The sequence below is a fragment of the Vicugna pacos genome, chromosome 14 (genome assembly GCF_048564905.1).
Source record: "Vicugna pacos chromosome 14, VicPac4, whole genome shotgun sequence".
NCBI lineage: Eukaryota > Metazoa > Chordata > Mammalia > Artiodactyla > Camelidae > Vicugna > Vicugna pacos.
The window spans coordinates 27,148,323-27,173,880 of record NC_133000.1 but is presented as its reverse complement, the minus strand read 5'-3'; the positions used below and the strand labels follow the sequence as shown (position 1 = coordinate 27,173,880).

Below are 25,558 nucleotides of genomic sequence, written 5' to 3'. Positions count from 1 at the left end.
ACACTGTTTGTGGAAATATAATAAATTGGTGCAGCCACTACGGAGGACAGTATGGAGGTTCCTTAAAAAACTAAAAATAGAGTTATGCTAACCATTTTTTATCTTCAGACACTTGGGGTCCAAATGGGAGAGAATCGTCTTTCCTTCATTTAAGAGTGTGAAATGTGAACTGTCTTATCAGGCTTATTACCCTGTGACCACTGACTTTACCTGAGAAGCCTTTCCCTCATTTTCTGTCCCCTGGTCAAGAAGGAACTGGTGCTCTGGTGCCCAGGGTGAGAGCCCATGAAAACTTCTCTGGGATACCCAGAATCAATTGTTCAAGTTTTACTCAACTTGATTTGCATTGTGACTCCTGGCACAGAGGGTGGCGGTGTTTTGGCCCTACATTTATTTGGTTCTTTATAGTACTTGTCTGGAGTTTTTTTTTTTTTTTTTTTTTCTTTTCCCTCTTCGCTTATATTTTTATTTTGTATTGAATTGTGTGTTTCATTAAACATCCTTATCTTCCATACCAGACTTGGCTCTTTTGAAAGGATAAATGCATTTGTTTTCTTTCCTCTAACATTGAGTCAAGTTTCCTGTCCTGAAACTCAGCTATTATCCATTATTAATGCTATTTTTGTTTCTTTACCAAGGGTGCCAATTTTGTATCTAAGTTGACATATTTTATTTAAGGAATAAGATAGGGAACCAAGTAATTTTTTTCCCCTTTAGTGAAAAGCTAATGTTAACTTTCATACCACCGGCATCACTACTACCAAATCATTTGACTTCTTATAATATTTGTCCATATTCCTATCTGTTGGAAAAATCAAGTTTTGTCTCTGTGTGTGTGTGTACTATATCACTAATTGACTTACATGATTGACTACCACTGACTTACATTTATATGTTGAATAGTCAGAATTTAGTATAAATTTTAATATATTTTAGAGTTCTCACATTTTATGGCTTTATGCTGAACCCATGATTGGACTAGTATGCTATGAAATTTTTGTTCATTGATGTCACAGTATATGTTTCCTCCTGTAGAAAACTATGTGGCATTCCTGAAATTTTATGCTATGGGCACGTAGGGTCTTTCTGTCCTATTTTATCAATATTCACTTTGTAGATAACTCCCCTTGGAACCACTAGCCACAGTGAAGCACCTCAGTCATTCTAATCAATTGAATGCTGGTATATTCTGAAAGGATTTAAGGTTCTAGTAGCTTTGTATTATGTGTTTCCTTAACACTGTCTTTATTTATACTTTTTCTAAGTTCTGACCCAGAATTTTTTGAGGCATCCTATATTTGAATGTAATTAAGAGGAAACTAGTTCAGTTAGCTTCATGACAATTCTTTCCTTCATTGCATAATTGTCTATTTGCTATTCTGTTCTCATTCTGTTACTTTATGTACTATTTTTGCTTTTCTTGTTCTTAGCCTCTTATTTCCAAGTGGATTCTTATAATCTCCTTTGGAACTCTCTGTGATTCTAACTGTTGGCTTTAGTAATTACCTCTCTTGCCATTTAAAGATGACTTTTCCCCCCAATTTTATCCTCCCCTAATTCAGGTCTCCATCTATTTTTTTTTTTTTTTCTTAACCATGGGTCTTAGCTGTAGCCTAATCCTGTATTTGTGATGTCCCTTGTCTGGATCCTGCCTTCAGACTTTCCTTTGTCTTACCACACCTTGATCAGTGTCCACATAATTCTCCCATTCTTTTTGAAGTGTAGATCACAGACCTGGGCCTCTGGTATCTTTGGACAAAGCAGTAGACATCCTTTATTGCTGAAGTGTAACAGAGTTGCTTGAAAAATGTATCACAGAGATTTGGTTTGAATGCTCCTCAAACACACCAACCAAATCAATGGCTTGAACTGAAGCATGAACCCAAACACCAAATAAATTTCTGAAAGACCATTGATTTATTTATAGAAATTTCTGAATGAAAATTTTATTTGTTCTACTGTGGGAGCAGAGAATAAAAACTACAAATAGTCAATACTAAGAAATGCAGCAAGGTGTCATTCTTAATGGGTTTCTGTTTGGAATAAATACAGAAACATCTTTGCCATTAATATTCTGGCATTAGAGAAAGAGCAAGAATTTTTAAAATGGCATAGGAAAAATTAAAATCAAGGCAAAGAATCAGTTATTTAAGAGTATTTTGCAGAGTTATTATTTTAAAATGTGACCTAGTTAGCAAATGTTACAGGAAAAGACCCTCTTACTTTTTTTTCATTACTTCTGAATAAAGTAATCCACAACATAGTATTTCCTGTGTCACTTTCTCTTACCTCTACTACCCCAGTGCTGTTCCCACAAAGTACCACCCAAAACTTCACTCTCTGTCAGTGAGGTCAGCTTCTGGGGATGGAGCTACAAGGATCAGCTGCCTTTACACCCAAGGACCTGGGTTCTATTTTTTGCTTGGATCCTGTATCCAGCTCCAAATTTCTCTTTTCCTCTATGACCAACCTTTACCTGGTCCACTAATTAATTTGAACATGTAGTTAATTAACCACTTGTGAGTTTAGAGGATTTTGCCAAAGTAGATCTTGAACATAAGTATCTTGTTTATGGTATTTTAATGATTTCTCATTATCCCTCTTTTGTTAAATGAAATTCCGAAAGTCAGGCAGGGATTGCCACGTCAAAGGTGCTTCTGTTTCATACGTGTTAATGAATAGCAACGGGAAGCCAAATTTAAATAGAATAAAGCATGGGTATTTATTTTAGAATAACATGGTTGAGAAAGGACAAAATCTCAAGGAAGCCCATCATAATTGTATATACTTTTGTATTTACCATTTATCGATCACCTCTTATATTTCAAGCCCTATGCCTCATGTTTTGAATATACTGTCCTTTTCCACATAGCATCTAGTGACCTTTTAGTAAAAACTAAATGAGATGTCATTCCCAAGCCTCAAAAATCTGATAGCTTGAAATGTGCTTTGTTTTATATTAATATAGCCACTACAGCTTTATTTTGATTAGTGAGATAGCATGGGTTATTTTTTTTTGTCCCTTTTCTTTTAACCCACTGGTGTTACAGGCAGTGTATCAGTTGAATATTGCTTTTTTAAAAATGCGATGTGATGATTTCTGTTTTTTAACTAAAGTAGCCATTTTTTAATGTGGTTATTAATATGTGGGGTTTGAATCTACCATCTTGCTATTTATCTATTTATGTCATCTATTGATACTCATTTTCTCTTGGATTGAGTATTTTAATGACTTTATCTTTCTGTTGGCTTATTAGTTATTACTTTTTGTTTAATTTGTAGTTGCTTTAGGGTTTATAAGATATATTTTTTTTAGTACCTTCAAATGATATGATACCACTTGAAGTGTGGAATGAAGCCATAAAACAGTACACTCCCATTTTGGGCTTCGTACTGTTGGTATCACACATCTTACCTCGGCATATGTTTAAAACTCTTAACACATTGTTATTTTTACTTTCAACAATCAGTTGTCTTTTATATCTACACACTACAGTGTTCCTCATTTTGCTGTGTAAATCTTGACTTCCATCTGGAATCATCTTTTTTCTGCCTGAAAAACTGCCTGTAGCATTTCTTGCAGTGCTAATGAATTCTTTCAGTTTTTGTCTGTCTGAGGGAGTCTTTTTTAACCTTCATTTTGAAAAGCATTCTCATGGGTATGGAATCCCAAGTTGATAGTTTTTTTCTTTCAGCATGAAACATGTTTCTTTCAGCATTTTAAACATGTTGCTTCTTGTTTGAATTATTTGGGCAAGAAATCTGCCATTACTCTTAACTTTGTTCCTCTGTATTTGTGTCTTTTTCCTTACAGTTATTTTTGAAGATTTTCTCTGTTACTAGTTTTGCATAATTTGATTATGATTTACCTTGAATATAGTTTTCTCCACATTTTTGTCCTTGGGTTTCATTGAGTTTACTGGTTCTGTGGATTTATAAATCCTAATTAAATTTGGAATTTTTTTTTTTAGCCATTACATTTTTCAAATATTTTTTCCTGTACCTCCTTTCCTCTATTTCAGGTATGTAAGTTATACGTGTATTATTTTATTATTACACATGTATTAGTCTTCTTAAAGTTGTTCCACAGCCCCCTGATATCTTTTTATTTTCTTTTTCCTCTTTTTTTCATTTTGAATAATTTCTGTGGCCATGTATTCCAGTTCACTAATCTTTTCTTTTTTGGTGTCTAATCTGCTGTTTTTGCCCATTCAGCCATCTCCAATATAGCTTTCTACTCTAGAAATGCAGTTTGGTAATTTAAAAAATATATATTTTTCATGCCTTTGCATAAAATTCTTAATCTTTCCTCAACCTCCTCAAACATGAAATATAATCATAGTAACTTTAAACTTTTCTGTCTAGTCTTTCTGTCAGTTGTGTCTTCATTAAATTTTCTCCTCGTTGCTTTCATTTTCCTGATTCTCTGGGTGCCATGCTGTACTCTAGATTCTTCTGTATTCTTACAAGTATTTTTGAACTTTGTTTTGGGAAGCAGTTAAATTACTTGGAAACAGTTTGGTACTTTCATGGCTTGTTTTAAGCTTTGTTACATGAAATCAGAGTAGCCTTGAATCTAGAGCTTACTTCTCCCTACAGTTGAGAATACCCTTCTGAGCACCCTACTCAATGCCACATGAATTATGAGGCTTTTCCACTCTGGCTGGTGCAAACAGGCACTGTTCCCAGCTTTGTCTGAGGATCAGGCACTGCTACCTCCAGTGGTTTTTTGACTGATTCTTTTCCCAGCTTTCAGTAGTTTTCTCACATGCATGCGCTGATCAGTACTACAGGTAAAGACATGAGGGGGGACCTCTTGAGATCTCCAGAGCTTTCTGTCCGTGCTGCTCTGTCCTTTCTGGACCTCTGTCCTGAGAACTCTAGTTGCCTTGGCATTCCCAGACTCTTTCCTGTCTTGTCTCAACTCATGGAGACCTCCTGGCTCCACCTAGATTCCTTCTCCCTGTGCTATAGTTTGGAAACTCTTCCCAGACAATAAGCTGGGGCAGTCATGGAGTGCGCCTGAGAAACTGTGTGTGTCAGCATCTGAAACTGTTGCCTGGGGAGGGGATGGGAAGTAAGTTTAGTCCCTGTTTTTCCATCTTTGGCCAGGAGGGAATTTCCCTCTGAACCTCCTAATGGTTTCTATTCCCATTATAATTTGTAAGAAGATCTAGTACCTATTTCTTCAGCCTCATATTCACTACTCCCTTTTTGTCCGCTGTATTTCAGCCATGTTCAGTGTCTGCTTCCATCTCAGATTTGCTGTTACCCTTGCTGCTCCCTCTGCTTCAGCCCAGATGCCAGTTCCATGTGGTCGCACTCATGATAATGATGTGCTCATCATTCTCTATCTATGCTGTCCTACTTATTCATAAGGACTTACCCTTATCTAAAATGGTCTTGTCTATTTGTTTTATTGTTTCTCTGTCTTTTTCTGTTTACTTATAGTACCCTCCATTTGGACCAGGTCCATGTCATCTTATTTTCAGTGTGTATCCCCAAGGCCTAAAACAGTACTTGGCACATAATAAGTGTTCAGTGAATAACTGGACACATAAACGAATGAGTGATTATATCTGGCTGCCACATAACTCCAGAAATAGGCCTTACCATTTCATAGCTGAGGCAGCTTGCTCACTCAACCAGTAACTGGTACAGCTCAGCTGTGAAGCACAGTTTTGTGGCACTGAAGGACATCCTGCATTTTTTTATGGTGACAGTCACTCCTGGATTTTTGTTTGCTGTAGGTGCCCAGCACACTTGAAGTTGCCTGTAGCGGTGGTTTCCGTTTGCTTCATCACCGGAGCGAATTTATTTTTAATATTTACAAGTTAACTTGAACTAATAAATACAAATTACTTAGTATGTTTGGGTAGGAACTTAAATTACTGAATTGTTGAAATTCAGTTTTTGGAAACTGTCAGTTTCTATGTTTTCTTCTTTGAGATTTTAAATCTTCTAAATAAACAACTGAAAAGTGGCAGCATTTGAGTCCATAATAGGAGTTATGGTTGGTTTTGTTGCTTTTTGGTGTAGAAACATGATTCTTTCTAGTTAGAACATCTATGTAGTATTGAAATTTTATGGCACAATCTGCTTAATGTGTTTCATTTGCAAAAACAAAACAAAACATCATTATAGTCACATACTAATTACTAGCCATGCATCATTCATTTGAAATAAAGCTGAAAGCATTTTGTAGTTATAAGCAAAAAGGTCTCTTATGATTCATCACTTTGCAAACAGCATTGTTTTAAGGTTTCTTTTTAGATCCAAGCATCGTCCAGTGCCTGGGAAGCATTTTCCATATTCTGCACGTCTCATTGTATAGGTCTGGATCTTCTCTTCTAAGACTGTTTTGGAAACGTAATGGAGAAGGGGAGATTGGACTTATGAACCAAGTTACTATAGAGTTAGGCAATTTTACCACACTGGTGGCTTAAGGTATAATTATTGTATATATATATATTACTGGTTTATACTCATTCTTGAAAAATTTAATGAAAATAGTTTGTATACATGCCACTTACATAGTCTCAAAACATCTTCCTATAAATTACTTATTAATTACAGAGAAAAAATACAACTTTACATTGGAAAAACTGGTGGACATCATCTTAGCTAAGTATGTATGTATAACGTGTATTTTTTTTTCCTTTATTGTACACACAAACAAAGAGGCAGGAGAGAATATGATGAAGCAAATGGTAGAAAATGGAAACATTTATTTAATCTGAGTAAAGAGTTTTTGTATTCTTAAAACTGAAATTCTAAGAAAAAGTTTTAAAAATTTACAGTAACAAAAAACCATAAAATACTTAGGAAGAAATTTTTTAAAACCCGTGGAAACCACTAACAGTGATAAAATGGATAAAATATGCAGGTCATTTGTTGTAAGAGGGGAGACAACCAGCAGAAGAAAACTGCAACCTTGAGAAAACAGGAACTCCATGAACTTACGAACACTCAGCTTTTGTCCTGGTGAAAGTTTCCACTTACAGCAAAGAGAGTGAGTCAGAGCAAAGGGCATGGTTTTTCTCTGAGTGGAGGAGGCAGAGATCAGAATTTATAGCAGCCAAAACAGGGCTCATTATAGGGGAGTGAATTGTGCAGAAAGGGACTCCAGTAGTCATGTGAGGATCTCCCTTGAGTCTGTCCCTGGGGGCTGAGATGTTCATAGACTAAGCAAGATTGGCCAGATAGCACTTGCTACAATGTGAGGGTAGAACAGAGATACCACAGGTCCACCAGTACTGGGAGGTATCGGAGTTCTGGCTCTGCTGAAACGAAAGCTTCTGAATGTCTTATTAACTTACTTGCCATTCATTCAAACAACTGGAAAGGTTATACCTCAGGAAAGAGGATTAATGTCCTAAAAGAGTACCTACTGTAGACCCACCCTAATAAAACCTATAATCATACATCCTACTGTAGTCACACATCCTCACAGACTCCTCAGGGAAGAATGAGTTCTACCAAGTTAGATGCGCCAGGGAAACATCTTCCACTTTCCATTAGACCCACACTAACGTAGTGTAAGCTCAAGCCTATTAAGCCTATTAGGTAGGAAGCCTTTTGAGCACTTTAAGGTGATCACCCAGGGATTGATTTGGCTGCTAAGAGTGAACATTCTTCAAAGGAATATTACAACTCCAGAGTGGTTACAACATTGCCATGTTTAATTAAGAAGTAAAGAATAACAAAACGGGAAATACCATCAAAGGAAAAAACAAACAGGGTGGTCCAGATTTTGGATTTCAAAAAAAAAGGCTTTAATGTGGATATTATAAATGTGTTCAAAGAATGAAAGGAAATTATCTTTAAGGAATTAAAGGAAAACATGACTTTAATTAAGGACTCTTTGCAGGAAGATGACAACTATAAAAATTTGCCATATGGGAATTCTTAGACCGAAAAGTTCAATAACTGAATTGAAATATTCAGTTGAGGGGTTAATAATATGTCAGATATAGTCAGACACTCTAAAACATCTGTAATTGGAATCCTAAAAGAAGAAGAGAGTGAGAGTGTGGCTGACAAAATTTTTGAAGAAATGATGACCAAGAAATACCAAATTAAGTGAAAAACAAAAACTTGATGTTTCAAGAATTTCAGCAAACCCCAACCAGGTTAAATATGAAGAGAAAGACACTTGGCAAATTCTAATCAAACTCCTGAAGACCAAAGGTAAAGAGAAAATCATGAAAGTAACTTGAGGAGGGAAATGAGACACATGTAAGAAAATAAAGAGAAATTTAGCTGACTTTGCAAAAACTGGAATGCAGAAGTCAACAGAAGGATGTGTTTAAAGTGTTGAAATAAAAAGCTCGTTAAACTCAAAATTTTCAACTTAGTAGATACTCTTCTCAAAATGTAAAATAAGCACATTTTTATTTATGTGACAACTGAGAGAGTTTGTGGCCATCAGACCTGCCCTATGAGAAATGCTAAAGGTTGTCCTTCAGGGCAAGTGGAAATGATACTAGACGAACACTCATATCCACAAAAAGCAATGAAGAGGACGTGAGAGAGTAAATAAACTGTGTTTTCTTTCTTCTTGTAATTTACTTAAAAGAAAACTAATAATTTAAAGAATAACACTTCAAGATGGAGCTTATATGTACATAGAAGTAAAAGATATGATAGCTGTTGCATGAATCATGGGATTGGACAAGTGTAATTGTGCTGCTGTAACATTATAGCACGTGTGAAATGAATCAGAAGGTGTGAAATACTTCAAAGGGGAAGCAGGAAATTTAAAAAAAATGAGCAGGCACAATATTGACTTAATAGTAACTAAAAAATATATAGTGACTCTAAATAGACTACATATGGATGCATATTGTTAGTCCTAGAGCACCCAGGAGAAATATAAGAAAGAGGTATAGTTAAGAAGCCAGCAGAAGAAATAAAATGGTATACTAAAAATTACCCGATTAACACAAAAGCATGACAGGGATAAAAAAAGAAGTAAATAGCAAAAAGGACAAATGGAAAACAGATAGTAAACTATGGCTATGTATATTTCAGAATGTGTATTTCTAGACAAATCTCATTACAGGAAGTAGTGGCATTACACAATGATACAAGGAGTAATTTACTAGAAATAATCATCTTAAATATGTAGGTACCTAATAAAGAGCATTAAAATCCATGAAAGAAAACCTGCAGAATGAAACGGAGAAATAGATAATTTCCCAATCATAATGAGACTTTAATGCCCTTCTTTCAGTAAATTCCAGAAAAAGTAGGGAAAAAAAGAAATCAGTAAATAGTTAAAAAATCAAGACCGTTCTATCAACCAGCTTGTTCTAATTGGTATTTATAGAACATTTCCTACGTAACTGCAAATAAACATTTTTTTCAAATACACATGGAGCAAACATTCACCAAGGTAAACCATATGGGAACATAAAATAAGTCTCAGTGATTTTCAAAAGATTGAAGTCTTGCAGGGTACATTTTCTGTTTAAAGTGGAAGTACATTGGATGACAACAATAGAGTATCTCTCACTATTTAAAAAGTGGCTAACATAGTTTAAAATTATTTGTGGGTCAAAGAAGAAATTATTTTGAACCTAATGAAAATGAAAGCACTGAAAAAGAAATGATCAAATTACCAAGATCAGGAATCAAAGAAGGGAAAACAGAAAATTAGAGACCCTTATCATACATAAACACATGTGCAAAAATTGTCAATAAAATATTTTTATATCAGATAATGCAATGCATAAAAAGGAGAGTATATCGTGACCAAGTGGTACCAGGTTTTGGCTTAACATTTGAAAATTAATAAATATTGTTGACTGTCTTACCAGAAAATAGGGAGAAAAATTGTATAATTATCTAGATATGAAATAAAAAGCATTTGACAGAATTTTACCTTGTTTATGATAACTAAAAACTCTTAGCAAGTAGAAATAGAAGGAAACTTTCTTAACCTGGTAAAGGACATTTATGGAAAACATGGAGGAGCAACCCTCATACTTAAATGGGGAAGAGTAAATACTTTTTCATTCATGATTAGAAATTAAGCAAGGATATCTATTACCACTTTTTAGCATTATAATGCATGTTCTAACTTGTGTAATACAACTGGAAATGAGATAAAAGGCATATATTGCTGGAAATGATGCAAGTGGCCTGATTGTATGAATTCATAAAGAATCTACACAATCAGCTTTGTTAGAAGTAAGCAGTGAATTTAGCAAGGTCACAGGATTGTCAGTGTACCAAAATCAGTTGTATTTCTCTCTAGAAACAATGATATATTGGAAAATAAACATAAAAAAATTTAATTTACAGTAGCACCAAAAAATGTAAAAAACTTTGAACATTTTCCATACTGAAAACCTCAAGGTATTGCTGAGGGAACTTAAAGAAATTGTAAATAGATGGTGATATTTATCATGCTCTTACGGTAGAAGACTTATTTTATTAAGATTTTATTTTCCCCTCAAATGATCTATTGATTCTTAATACACATATGACACACATTCTCAATCAATCCCAGAAGGTTTTGTAATAGTAACTGACAAGATATTACAAAAATTTATATGGCATGCAAAGTGCCTTGAATAGACAAAATCAATTTTGAAAAAGGACTTGGAGGACCTAGACTACTGACTTGATATCAAGACGGTAAAGTTTTGGATTAAGGATATACAAATAAACTAAGTTTAGAAGTAGAGTCACAAAGACACCATCAGTTGATTTTCAACAAAGGCTTTAAGGCTAGTGAATGGAGAAAGGAAGTTCTTTGTATTGAATGATGCTGTGAAACTTGGATATTGTGTGGGCTAAAATGAATCACAATTCCTGCATCACACCACCAATAACGAGGGATGGAGTATAGACCTAAACATGCAAAGAAAATATAAAGCTTCTGGAATAAAGCATAACATTGGCAAAGGGGTGTATATTGGCATAACCTACTTTGTAAAAAGTTTGACAGTCTCTTATACGGTTAAGTAAACATTTACACCAGGCCTTTTGGGTGGATGTTTAATAGGAAGAAATGAAGACTCCTACAAGAATATTCAACGTCCAGTACGAGTTTCCCCGGACTGCATAACAAACACCCATGACCTTAGTGGTTAAAACAATAGTCATTTATTCTCCATGTTTCTGGAGGCCAAAAGTTCTTCATCGGGATGTTGGCAGGGTTGATTCCTTCTGGAGATTATGAGGAAGAGTCTGTTCCATTCCTCTCTCCTAGCACCTGATAGCTGCCTGTAGCCTTTAGTACATCTTGACTTGTAGCATTACTCCAATCTCCACCTCCGTCTCATCTCCTAGGCTTCACATTGCCTTTTCCTGTGCGTGTCTTTCTCTCTTCCTTCTCTTAAAATGACATAGCACCCTAAGTCCTGCATCATCACACCTGGAGATTTTCAACTTAATTACACCTGTAAAGACCCTATTTCTAAATAAGGTCACAGTCTCAGTTACCTGGATTAGGACTTATCCTTTGAGTGCTTATGCAACCCCACCCGCTACATTACCCCAAACTGGAAAAAAAAAAAAAACAAAAAACTCCATCAATAGGAAAGTGGCTAAACAAATTTGGGTGTATCCTTGCAATGAAATATTGCTCATTAATAAAAAGAAATGAACTACTCCGTCACAATACATGTGTATGCATCTCACAGTCATTTTACTGAGTGAAGGAAGCCAGACACAAAAAAGTGTTTACTGAAAGTTTCATTAATGTGAATTTCAAGAACAGGCAAAACTAAATTATAGTGATAGCAATCAAAACATCGGTTTCCTACGTTAGGCAGGGATTGTCTGGAAGCAGACGTGAATGAATTAAGACAGCAGAATGGTTCTGGGTTTTATGCCAGCTCTTTAATTCATCAGATATGAAACTTATGTGTTAAGAGCGTTTGCTAAGACTGCCAAATTAAATAAGAAGTCTCTCGCTCTCTAACTTTACCACCTTCAGATCCCGAGTATCTGCAGAACTTATTTGGACCTTCTGTGAAATCTTTAGTGGTCCAGAATTGATATGTATTTGTTAAACAAAGAGAAAGGATGCCTGGTGTCTATAGCCAGTTGTCTGTTTCTTGACTAGCTGCAGGAAAGGATACATTTTATCATTTCAGTGTATTTTTTTAATAGTTCTTGGCTTTGCCTTACTCCTGTGGAAAAATATTAAAAAATACCATATGCACTTTGCTATTGTGTAGCTAAAAAATAATTTTAGCTTAAGAGGTTTATCATAAAGGCACATTTATTTTAAAAACACTTATGATATTCTGAGAGCTTACCCAGGCATAAGGCACTTGAATAGCTATGTTTTTGATGTCTTTCCCGAAGTGAAATGAACTTCTCTTTTTTTCTGAGAATTCTGGAGATCATGAAAACATTGGCTGACTAACAGTAAAGGGGAGATATTTTTCATATAGTTTAATTAGGAAAATCAAGTTCAAAAGATTCTCCTAAGTGTCTTAATTCTGTTCTTAGACCACCTTCCTTTCTCAGATATCACTTTCCTCTCTCATCCCTTTGTCATTTTCTCTAGTCTTACCTTTCACAAAGATAAAGATACATTTTTTTTTCACATTCTCCTTGCTTCTCACACCTCTCCAACAGGGAGTGAAAGAAATAGCTAATATGGAAAGATAAGTGGAGGTGCATCTGGCAACATACAGGAGGAGTCAGAGATACCAAGAAGAAAGGGAAGAAATATGAATTAGTAGCAGGCAGAGCTCACAGTAGGGTCGTCTCCATGGTGTTTTATCTAATAACTACCGTGGGGAAATTAAAGTCTGTTCCTACTCACAGGAAAACCTAGAAGTAGTTTGAGTATCAGATGACTTTTAAGTTGTGGTTATTAACTTCCACACTGTGATGCTCTAAGTGGCATGTGCATTTAGCTGGCAGCAAGTTAGCTCATGTCTTACTGGCCTTGTGACCTTGAAGAAGTCATTTAACCTTTCAGAAATGCTGTGCTATTATTCCTTATAATTATGTATTTAACAAAATATATAAAGGTTAAGAATAGTAAGTCAATTAAGACTCAAGCTGGTAACTTTTCAATCAGCAGATTATTTGTACTATTAGAAAGTTAAATGAATGATTAATTAGTTTTATAACAACTTTAGGGAAGAATAATAAAGATATGGAGCACGTTTTAAAATTTCTTTTGAGGTGCGCCTACACGAGTCTACAGGCAAGAAGTGGGAGAAAAACCCAACAAATTTTGAATAAGTTGGCTCTTGAAAATCTCTTATTTATAAAAGAAACTGAATAAAGAGGACCAGACACAGTGTTAAATGTAGTTGGTATAAAAATGTCAAATGGATTCTGGTTCTTTCCCTGGGAAATAATGGATAAAATTAAAATTATATATGAAAAAATCATAACCATAATGAGATTATGGGAGAGTACATCTCCCTGAAGACATTTTCTACTTTTTACCCTTTAAGACAGATGGAAAGAATTAGATAATACAAGGGGAGCCACCACAACTTCTGTGCCTCTCACAGCACCGAGTGGGCACCCAGTCAATACTTGCTGGTTTATTGATTTTCTAAAGGTCTTTTCATCTTACTCTGTACCTGCTCCAACAGCACATATGTTGCCAACAAACGAAATTTTGAAATAAAAATTACCCTTAGTCTTCTGGATGTTGCTTGCTGATTTAACCTGTCCCTATTCTTTAGGTTTTTTTTCATTCTGGTACATGACTTTTGTGGTGGTGTGATGGGGAGATTGCCCGAGTACTGCTCCTTGCCTTCCAAAAATGGTAGTGAAATCAAAATGTTTTGATTTTCTTTTTTATGCTTTTAGATTGATCTTCAGATGGTAACTCATTGTCAGATTTTGCTGCTGGGAGTTCACATTGCTAAGACTATAATAATAAATGTAAAAGATACCTCTGTAAAAATGAAATTCTAATTTCTTCTAACATTCTAATTATTAATATTTTACAGTTAAACTTTTGCAATAACTCTTTCCTTTCTTCTTCTTTTTTTTAATGATTTTCTGTTACCATTGACAATATTATTTGAGCACCAGAGCTCTCCATTTCTGCATTCAGTCTAATCTTTGGCAGATAAGTCAGAGTTCTAGATTCTTGAACAAGCAAATAGAATGCAAATGTCCAACAAAGAAAAGAAAAGAGAAAGAAAAAAAAAAGAATGCAAATATCCAGTGTTGATAGAATATATGAGGTGATAAACTTTCTTCAAGGTTTTAAAAAATATTTCCCCATTTTTTCACCTTTTTTCCTTTGATCTCATCTGCAGAAACAGACTTTGATGTGACCAAAGAGAAAAGTAGCCCTGGTATTATAATCAAAGATCATTAGGTTTAGACCTTAGAACATTAGCTTTCATTGAGTTTTTTGTTTTTTTGTTTGTTTTTTTTTTTTTTTAATGAAAGTGGCACCATTTGGCCTGGGGGATCAGAATGGCTAAATGGTGGACCAAAGCCAGCAGCTAGCCCCAGTGATCTCTGAAGTTTTGAAGGTTCTCTCTAGTACAGTAATTTTGTTCGCTAAAATGCATGTATTATCAGCCAAAGTTAGAAGAAAGAACAACATGAAAAGGACATCTAATTTAAAAAGGTGCTCGAAGATTTGTTTAGGTTACCTTTCCTGACTTTCCGTAAACTCACTTGGTTCTACATTACATCATAAGACTTACTCTTTTTTCAAGGTACCTGTCCCAAGTGCTAGGTAGACTCATTACTCATACAAATCTAGGTTATATTTTTTTCTAGGAAAATTAATTACTTTGTACTGGCTACATACGGTTAGCTTGTCAGCAGGAAAGCTTTAACATACTTTGGGGTGGTTTAATGCAGGCATTTAAGTAGTCTTTTTTTCTCTTTGTGCATGGAAGAGTACACTAATATATGTTAAAATTAATGTATTTTGTAATACTAATATTCTGCTTGGGATACTGGAGAATTTTTTTCTTGTTTATTGCAAAGTACCAAATACCTGACTTCACAGTCGTGAATAAGGGCTGAAAGAAGAGATGCTCAGCCCGTCCCACACCTTCTGAATGGCCGTGGCTGTGCTTGTGTGAGTGCTCCCTGTACCTCTTATTATTCTAAAGAGTAAATTAAATGTAGCAGAGCACTATACAGAATTGGTCCAATATAATATGAACATCTTCATTTGCAGTGTTTAAGTAAGGATGCAAATTCCTGCTGAGTGAGTCCATTTGGGAGCATTTTAAGACACGTGAAATAGACTTTCTGAGAAGTAATCACTGCTTACTCTGTGTCCTGGAAATAACGCTGTCCATACAGAATGATTCATGCCCACCAAGAATCAGCATTCTAATAGGATATCTTTGTCTTTCTACAACTTCTGTATTACTAAAATTTATTCTATAAAACCATTCTTTGGGAATGTTTCTTTGTATTTTAAAAAAATGTAATTTTTGACCTTACAGTTTCTTTACTCTCTTCTAGAAGAAAACATTTTTCTCTAGGTAGGAACTGGAAGATATTCCTTGACTTCAGGGAATTTTAAGACATTCCTTATAGTGCTTTGTAGAGGGCACTTCTTAACTGTATCAGTAGAGTTTTTAGAATCTTGGCTGTATGCACATAACTGTTTAACTTGTCAGGAGTCTGGGAGAATACTGTATGTAATTTAGATTTTTTTTTATTTGCTGAGAAGCTTTTTTGTCACTATAAGAATTTGGTTTGTCTAAAGATATTCTCTCAGAAGTATCTACTGAGAGCTCTTTATTGCTTATTTTGTTAGATGCGTAGACTGGGTTATGTTGTTAAGTCATTAAGGCAGTGTCTGTAGGATCCTACTAAAGTCTGATAAGTCCAGGCTTTTGGATTTTATATTATTTTTTGTATTTTATTTTAAGTAACAATCATTGTATTATGAGCAGATAGCTTGCTTTCTCCTTCACAGAAATCCTGTAAGCTTCATGTGGCATGGTATTTCTAGCTTTTCCTTTAGGGTCTGGGACTAACACAGCTATTCCCCATTTTAATCCTGTCATGTTCTGTCACTGTTTTTTTCCTGACCTTGCCTCACAGTGCTTTTGATGTTTATAGCAGTTCACCCGCTTTACTGCTGCTGCCCCATCAATCTGTTTTAAGTCTCAAACTCCTAATACGGTTGGTCAAGGAATTCCTATGTAGCTGAAATGTGGTGCATCTCCAGCTCTTGGACTCTTCCCCTCACATGTCGTTGTTAGGACACGGGGTGGAGGGGGGTGGATGTTGAATTTAAGGCAAGAACTTGCTGATCCTCTAGCCCTTTTGTTCTTTTTGACACTTTCAAGCCCCTACATACCCAGGAGGGAAACCCAGAACGCCAGACAGGGTTGGCTTGGCACGTGGTGGACTTGTGGCTTTGCACTGCTTACGTCTCCTGCTGTGCCCGTGTTTCCTGACTCCGACTCTGCTAATTCAGTATGTGTCAGGAGTCATTCTGCTGTCCTGTGTTTCTGAAGAAAGTCAATTTAGTACGAATTGGGACCTATTTACTCTCCCTCTGTCTGACACACACTGCTAGTCAGCAGGGCTTCTAAGGCAGCAATTGCTATTTGAAGAAAACAAACCCCCTTTAGACCTTTCTGAATCTGTTTTAAACATGATCCAGCATATTTCATTATCGAACAAATTAAAGCAGTGAAACAAATGCTTTGTAAATTGCTGCCTCTGTCTCCTGTTCCCTTAAAAAATTATTTTTAAGTATATGTACTTTATACTTAATTAAACTTTGTCACTTAATTAAAGCTTTCTTTCTGTTGAGCATCTAAATTGTTAATTTTTTTCTCTGAGGGATGAGTGTGGATTCCTTACAAAAACAAGTGGGGCTTTTCTCTCTTCATGCTATCAGTTTTAGGGGACATATGCTTCTTTGGTCCTGTCATACCAATAAATCATCCCAGATTACTTGCAGCCGTTCAGGACTAAAGTATACCATGCATTTTAAAGGAAATCTGCTATTTTCTTTTCAATCAGATGAGCACTGTGAAGAGACTACGGCCACGGCTCAGTGCTATTCTCTTTAAGCTGCAGTTTGAAGAGCAGGTGAACAACATCAAACCTGACATCATGGCTGTCAGCACTGCCTGCGAAGAGATAAGAAAGAGTAGGAGCTTTAGCAAGTTGCTGGAACTCGTCTTGCTCATGGGAAACTACATGAATGCTGGCTCCCGGAATGCACAAACCTTTGGATTTAACCTTAGCTCTCTCTGTAAAGTGAGTTCTTTTTTTTTTTTTAAAGCACATATTTGCCTGAGCACGTCTTAAATGTCAGCCCTGATGACCTGATTTGAGTATTTTTATTTAGTTGTGCTCATTGTCAAGAACTTAAACTGAACAGTCACCAAACCCAGACCAAACCCAGAGTGAACTGAGCTAATTTACTCAGCCTCTGAACTAAATCCAAATATTCATTTCCTCTGATCTGCGAATCCAACTGAAGGATTGTGTTTAATAGCAAAACTATGTCGTAAACCTTTGCTTTCTCAAACTGATGAAATGGAACATGAGAATATTATTTAAATCTAACATTTATTCTGTTTAAATACCTGCATATGACAAAGTGTATATACTGAGAATTGCTTGGGATTGCCACTGAAAGTTTTACCTTTATTCAAATATTTCTTTGCATTTCTCTTTTTTGAGCGCTAACTAAAGGGAGAGAAAAGTGAGACTGCTTAATATAAAGGGTAAACCATTATATTAGGAATAAACATACCTAAGGTGTCATTAATGATTTTGAAATGTTTCTGTCTACATATAATTTTTGAGGAGGTGGAAATTGACTAAGTTTCAAGATATTTTTCTTCCACGGGTTAAATTTTCTTACAGAAAATATATTCAGTATTTTGTATAACAGAGCTCTGTCTTAAGAAGTGGACCATAGTAATAGTCCTTTATTGATCTGCTTACAACAAATTCTTCTCAGTTACACATCACAGGAAAAGCTTTCTCTTGTTCTTGACCTGGTGACATCTACACTCCCTGATTAAGGAATTTGATTATTGCTATTGCCAGTTAGACAGGGAAGGTGAGAAACAAGTTCTGCTTTAGCTGTGGGTTTACTGAATAGTTAATCTCTTGGGTGCTTTCATGACTTTTCTTACAAGATTTTCCTGGCTTATGGCTCCAGTTGATATCAGTGCCTTGTGAGCTTTTCCATCACCCATCTCCATCTTTTTATTTTCCTCTCCTTGTTTTCTTGGTTTGCTGTGTTCAGTTAAGATCCCTAGCATGGGTGATGCGATTCCTAATATATGTATTAAAGACACTGCACGTATGTACTCCAGTGCCAAATGCTTAACCTGATCATCTCATTTAATGTACGTGATTAATAATTACCTGGGATACACAGAACTCATATTTTTTCATGTGTAAGCCACTAATTATGATTAAATATTTTAGTGGAGCTGTATATTAAAAGTTATGGCAGCAGAGTTAAGAGAGAGAGGCTAGCTTGGTTTAAGGGAAGGTAGTTCTGCATTCAGAGAGGAACAGGAATTTGAACTGTGTCTGGAACGATGAGTGGGTGTTCCCTGAGAGGAAAAGACATCCTGAGCAAGACTCAACAATTTGTGGCTATAGCACGGCACGTGTGAGCACACCAAGTGATCCATCACAGTGGGAGCCTTGTTGGGACAGGAGTGGAGAACATGGACATGAGATAGTAAATCGGTCTCGATGGTGAACTTCAACTGCCATGCCTTATGGTGAAGGCTTTATGGAGACACGTTAGTTCTGTAAGTCAAGTTATATTATCATATGTCTTCTGTGAAGATAATTCTAATTGCAGTATGGAAGAAAGTTAAGGTGCGCTTTCCAGTAATGTCACCATGAGCCATAAGTGACTTTTAAAATTTAAATTAATTATGATTTAAATAAATTTAAAGGTTAAATTCCTCAGTTATGCTTGCCAGGTTTCAAGTGAGTCAGCACCCATACACGCTGGTGGCATAAACATAGCACATTTCCACCATTGCAGAAGGTTCTGTTGTACAGCGCTGGGTTAGAGGGTTAGAGGGGGAGAGACTTGGTGATGGCTGGTGAGTGTCATGTGACCTAGGAGAGTGACAGGGGGAATGGAGCTGAGAAGATAGATGGGGAAGACACTGGGAGGTGGAGATAAAGAGGGAGGAGGGGTCAAGGATGACTGCTTACTACTGACATGTTTGAAGTAGCTGCTCAAAAGAGAAGTGAGTTCAGTCTACTTTGAGTGTTTCCTTCCCCTAGTTTACCTGTCTTTGTTTTTTTTAAATTGAAGTATAGTCAGTTTATAATGTTGCATCAATTTCTGGTGTGCAGCACAATGCTTCAGTTATACATGAACGTACATATATTCGTTTTCATACTCTTTTTCACCATAAGTTACTACAAGATGTCAAATAGCACTATACAGCACGAACTTGTTGTTTATCTGTTCTGTATATATCAGTTAATATCTGCATATATCTAACTCCTGATTTATCCCCTCCCACTCCCCTACGCCGTGGTAATCACAAGTTGTTCTTTATGTCACTGTCTTAAAGGGCATCTAATTGAAGCTACCTTATTCAGTTATCTTAGCAAATATTTGAGTGTCCACTATGAAACAGTCACTGCTTTGAGAGGATGGAGGTCTGGACTAAGGTGTGTGGCAGAGGGGTAGTAGAAAGGGAGAGGGGATGGTGGAAAGTAGACACGCTTAAGGAATATCTTAGGAATTGTCAGGGCATGGTGACTATGAACTTGGATGCTGAAGATCAAGGAGGTAAGCAAGATGATAGGTTTAGGCTTTCCCAGTTGAAGGGAAGCAGAGGAAGAAAAACAGTGAGGAGGAGGATTGGGGAGAAGCTAAGTTCACACGTACGAATCTGCTGGAACTTGTTTCATAGTGCTGAGTGTCTGTTCTTCTTTAGATTTGGCATCTCAGACCTTCAGCCAACTCACAAAAAGTTGACCACATGCCCTCCCCTGTGCTTTCCTTGTAAGGGAACTGTAGACAAGAGATTCGGTCTGATTAATGAGGTAGAATGGCCTAATACAGTACTTGGCACATAGTAAATACTCAATAAATAGCTATTGCAACAGACACAATGGAATGCAAACGATGGATGCTGTGTAGAGACAATGTTATTACGGAGTTGAAAATAGACTTCCTCTCACATTGATACACAGTCACTGATACATAGTGATTTAAAATCTTTTATAAATGCAGTGCATTATTTTACTATCGTTAGGCTACAAACCAGTTAATCTGTTTCCAGATAATAGAGTTGACTGTATTTTCCGGCAACAATACTGGATATTTTGATCATCCTTGTTAGGAACCTTCTGCTGTACAAGAAACAAAATAAATACTACAACTTCATATTTTTTATTAGCTTACATGTCAAGTTGAAAGCATATATTGAACAAGATGCTATCTCATCATGTTTATTATCAGAAGTAGCAGCTTGATCTTTGACAATTGTGATTGAATTTTCACCCTGAGTAGAAAGCATCTAGCTTTATGATACACCCCCACACAAGGAATTCCCTATTTATTTGACAGCAGAAAGACAGGGTAAAATTTTAATCTGCTCAGACATGCTGAGTAATTACATGGCCTTTAATATTCTGTATCCAAAATCTTTACTTTTAAATGCTCTTTATAAATTTAGCTCAACTATAAACAATGTGTGAAAATTCACATTAAATTGTTAACTTTGCATTGTTTAGAAATAAATACATGAATTGTGAATTCCATATGCGTTATAGTTTAATTTTAGGGGCTGTGTTATATCTTTGTATTCATTTGTAATTGAGATGACTCAGTTTGTAATTGAGATGATTCAGTTATAATAACTGAATTCAGAGAGAAAAGATTTTACTTTCTTTTACCCAAAGATTTGATATGGCCTATGATAAATAAATATAAACGTAAAATATGAGATATAAAGTGAACAAACTACAGTGAACAAATCTGGTAAGATGTAAATAAAAATTAAAGTAGACGTGTAGGTTTGAGGCTTTCTGATGGTAAAAGTGAAATGCAAAACATGGTCAGGAAACTTTTCATAAGCTAAAAATTGTGCTTTCTCTTACTAGCCAAAGCTGAGCTTTGTAAGAAATTTGGCATGTGTGTCATTATGAAGGGAAAATATGATGTTGAGCAGTGTTCTTTTAAACAGCAAATAGGAGAATCAGTTTCTTGGAGATTTCTCTTTTTCTTTCCCTCTGCTTCCCTACAAACATGTATTCAGAGCCTCTTAGTGGGTAACACTCCAAGAGAGCCCTCATACTAAGATACACATGCACTTTTCAGATACCGTGATGCTATTCCTAGTTTAAGCAAAATGGTATAAGGACCTTGCTTTCAGATGGCTTGCTTTTTAAAAGGATAAACCTCAGATTATATAGAAGAATGGACAGACTGCTTATCATTTGTAAAATCCTACAAAGATGTTGTTAGACTTTAGACCAACTTGGGTAATTGGCAGTTTGAAATTATATTCTTTTTTCAGAACCTGTTATTGAGTAAATGCAAATTCATATCTGTTGAAATCCAATCAGCAAATGGTAGTTGCTTGCCTGACCAAAATGCCCACCTAGAAAAACTTATGTGTGGTTAGTATTGAAATTAGTAACCATATAGAACTTGTGAGTAGAGTCAAGTAGGTTAGCGTCCTAGCAAAAGAACGAGTTGACTCAACCATCAAAGTTTAGCACTATATTAAAATTTATGAGATTGTTTTAACTTCCAAATTTAGAAAGCAGATATTATCAGTCTGCACACAATGGCTATAGTGTTTTTAATAATATTTACTAATGTCCACTGAGATATATGATTTCTAAGTAACAAATCATCCCAATCAATACAACTGGAAGATATAATTGTAAAATGTAGTTCTTTGATTTAGTTTGTTAAATAAACTGACTACGTGTATTGGGATAGTAGATAAAAATTCTGAAAGAGTTTACCAATTGTAATAATAATAACTATGTTCTATCAGATGATGCTACTTTCTTGGGGAAAACTGCAGGAAAAAGTATCTATTGATTCCTCTATAGATTAATCCATATTTGGATAAATATCCATTATCCACTTTGTAGAAAATCTTGTATTGTCAGTGGCAGTAGAATATGCAATGAGTTCATCTCAAAGGTGAAATTATCAAAGGATACATAGTAATGGGGCTGGGGGTGCTGGGAGTTAGGTATTAAAATGTAGTGGTGATAGGTCAGGCTGACTTTTGTTGAAGTTCTCTTTTCTAGTGCCTGAAATTTTTATCTGGTCTATTTATTTCTTTTATAAACATGAGCTAAACAAAAACAGAGTAACTTCACCAAAGCTCTAATGGGGAAGATTTTTAGGAAAAATGTTTAATTTCCCATTTCTTGAATGCCTTCACCGACTCTAGTGAGTGATTGCTTGAAATTGTGAATAGTTCTTGGCAGACATTGATTCTCAACCCACAGTGCCCTTTAAACAATACTGATGTGTCAGTCTCACATCAGATCGATTACTTCAGCATTATCGTTGTGGACCCTGACTAGTGGCTTCTTTTAAAAAGCTCCTCCAGGTGACTTTAATGCACAAAGTGAACTGAGAATCACTTTATCCATCTTCTGCCCTACTCACTTATGTCCCAGAATGGGACATCCCTGATTGGTGGCCTGGAACCAACCAACCAACAAACCTGCAAAAGCAAAACCTAACTAACACGAGAAGAAAGTCAAAAAAGAAACAACTCTCCTTCCTTACATAAGGAGGAGAGGTGAAAATATTTCCCCAAACTGCTGTTTTTCTTTCGTGCCCCACTGAACACTATCCTGAAAGTGAAGGAAAGAAGTGACAGGAGCATGAATCTCAGGCACATGGTGGAACTGAAATAAGACGATGGCCGGTGTCCTGAGTTATTTTACAGGACTTGACCTTGGGAGGTAATTTCAGTGATTATGAAAAGCAGGAGGCAAATCCCTCTGCCTGTCACAGGCTCCTGTCACTGTCACACAGGTGACCATGGTGAATCTTTTTTGTGAAATTCTCATATATTCCCTTTTTCTTTATTCTATGAAGTTATTTTTAAGAAAGACCTCTACCAAGCAAATCATTGTTCCCTCTGCATTTAGTGTTTTGGAAGGATTTTAGAGGGATTTTTAATTCTTTATCAGATTGGAAAACCACACTAGTAAGTTCTGGCACCCTTTGAAAGTAAAGCAGTTTTTGGCCAAAGACTTGTAGATAACAAATGCCATTCTTATTTTACATCCAGCCAATTAAATCACTGAAAAATACTGACTTCCAAAGCAGTGTGAAGCTATTTAGAATCCCTAACCCCCTTTGACTCATTCATTAACACATTTAATCTCTAGCATTTTCCAAGAAATATTTACTTGGCTTTTCTAAATAGTGTTTTTATAAATTTTATTCACATTACCTTTGTTTTTTCAGTTACAATTAAACATTGCAAATTAGACTTACTCTTTTAATAGAATTATAAAAAGTGACTCCGCTCACGAACAGCAAATGCACTGCTTGTGTGCTGTCATCTCGCCACGATCAAAGCAAACGTTGCTGATCTGTCAAACTTCCTTTTCTCCAAACACACAGCCCTAGAATCCTCTTTAACACCATGCTTAGAGATAGCTACTGCCCATCAAAGATAGCACCCCACATGAATCTTACCAGCCATCTGTGGTTTAATATAGTCTCCTGTTTTTGCACATTTTATAAATGAAAATCGAAAACTAAACAAGGTACCCCTTTCCTGATGCCCTAGGAAGCTCTCCTTTATCAAAGGTCTTTATTGGTTTTACATTTTGGGGATCAGAAGCAAAACATGCAACTTTACTATCTATATAGTAATACTTAGCAAATAGTATTTATGAATGTGTGTTCTTAGGTGGCAGGAAAGAGTCTGAAGGTGAAATGAGTGCACACCAAAACCAGACAGAGACATTACAGGAAAGGAATATTGTAGACCAATAAGTCTTATGAACATAGATGCAAAAATCCTCAATCAAAACCAACAATATGTAATAAGGGTTATATACCATGACTGAGAAGGATTTATTCCAGGTATGGAAGGCTGGTTCAGCATTTGAAAATCAGTTAATGTTACCCATCATATCAACAGGCTCTAAAGGAGAAAAGTTATTTGATCATATAATATATGCAGAAAAGATACGTAATCAGTTCAATACCCATTCATCACAAAAACTTTCAACAAACTAGAAATAGAGGGGAACATCCTCAAATTGACAAAGAACATCTACAAAAACAACCTATGGCATCATACTTAATGATGAGAAACTATTTTCCCTCCAAGATCAGTAATAAGGAAGGGATGTCGTGTCTCACCATTTCTAGTCAACATTGTCCTGGAGGTCCTGGCTTAATATGACAAGGCCAGAAAAGGATATAAAAGCATGCAGGTTTGAAAGAAACAAATGAAATTGTTTTCACTCAGGTGAAATCATTGCCTATGTAGAAAACCCCCAAAAATAGACCAAAAAAAAAAAAAAAAAAAAAGGAGAAAAAGGAAAAACACTTCCTGGAACTAATAAGCAATTAGAGAAGAGTTTCTGAATATGAGATTCATGTTAAAAAGTTGATTTTCTTTTCTAATATAAACAATGATAAATTAGAATTTGAAATTAAAAAAAGAATATCATTTCCTTTAGGACCAAAAACACTTGGGGATTATCTAACAGAATATCTACAATACTTGTATAAAAAAATGGCAAAACTTTAGTGAAAGAAATCAAACACAGATCTGATAAGAAATAGATATCCCATGTTCATGGAAAGGACTATTCAATGTTGCTAAGGTGTCAGTTCTTCCCAACTTGATCTATGGAGTCAATGCAGTTCCAGTCAAAATCTCAGCAAGTTATTTTGTGGATATTGACAGACTGATTCTTAAGTTTATATGGATATGTAAAAGACTCAGAGTAGTCAACACAACACTGAAGAAGGAGAAAGAGAAGGAGGAGGAGGAACAGGTAGGACTGACTTCAAGACTTACTATAAACTACAGTAATCAAAATTACATGGTCAATGGAACAGAATAGAAAGGCCAGACATAGATCCACACAGGTACAGTCAACTGATCCTTGACAAAGGAGCAAAGGCAATTTAACGGAGGAAGAATATGCCTTTAAAGAAATGGTGCTAGAAAAACTGGACATTGATAAGTTAGACTCTATTAAAATTAATAACTTCCACTCTGTGAAAGACACCATTGAGAAAGTGAAAGACAAACCACAGAATGGGGTAAAATCTTTGTAAAACACCTTTCTGATAAAAGACTTGTATCCAAAATATACAAAGAACTCTTCTTAAAACTCAACAATAAGAAAACAGCCCAATTAAAAAAAAAAAAGGCTCAACGGATAACTTACCAAAGAACATTTACAAATGGCAAAACAATGTATGAAAGGATACTCAGCATTATATGTCAAGAGGGAATTGCAAACTACTATATACCTTTTACAATGGCTAAAATCCAAAACACTGACAACACCGAATGCTGCTGAAGATGTGGTACAACAGGAATTCATTGCTGAAGGGAATGCAAAACATTACAGCTCCTTTGGAAGACATTTTTTTGTTACA

General features: G+C 35.7%; 1 protein-coding gene across 7 annotated transcripts in view; it reads left to right on the top strand.

The window, feature by feature from the left end:
• The window catches only part of DIAPH3 (diaphanous related formin 3), a 473,996-nt gene that overhangs the window by 244,412 nt on the left and 204,026 nt on the right, over positions 1 to 25,558 (top strand). For 6 of the 7 annotated variants that reach the window (XM_072976639.1, XM_072976638.1, XM_072976637.1 and 3 more), the window contains one exon: positions 16,957 to 17,196. The exons of the other annotated variant lie outside the window; for it this stretch is intronic. In XM_072976639.1, the coding sequence (XP_072832740.1) occupies positions 16,957 to 17,196 (240 nt within the window). The remainder of the gene's footprint in view (positions 1 to 16,956; positions 17,197 to 25,558) is intronic. 7 annotated transcript variants of the gene reach the window in all.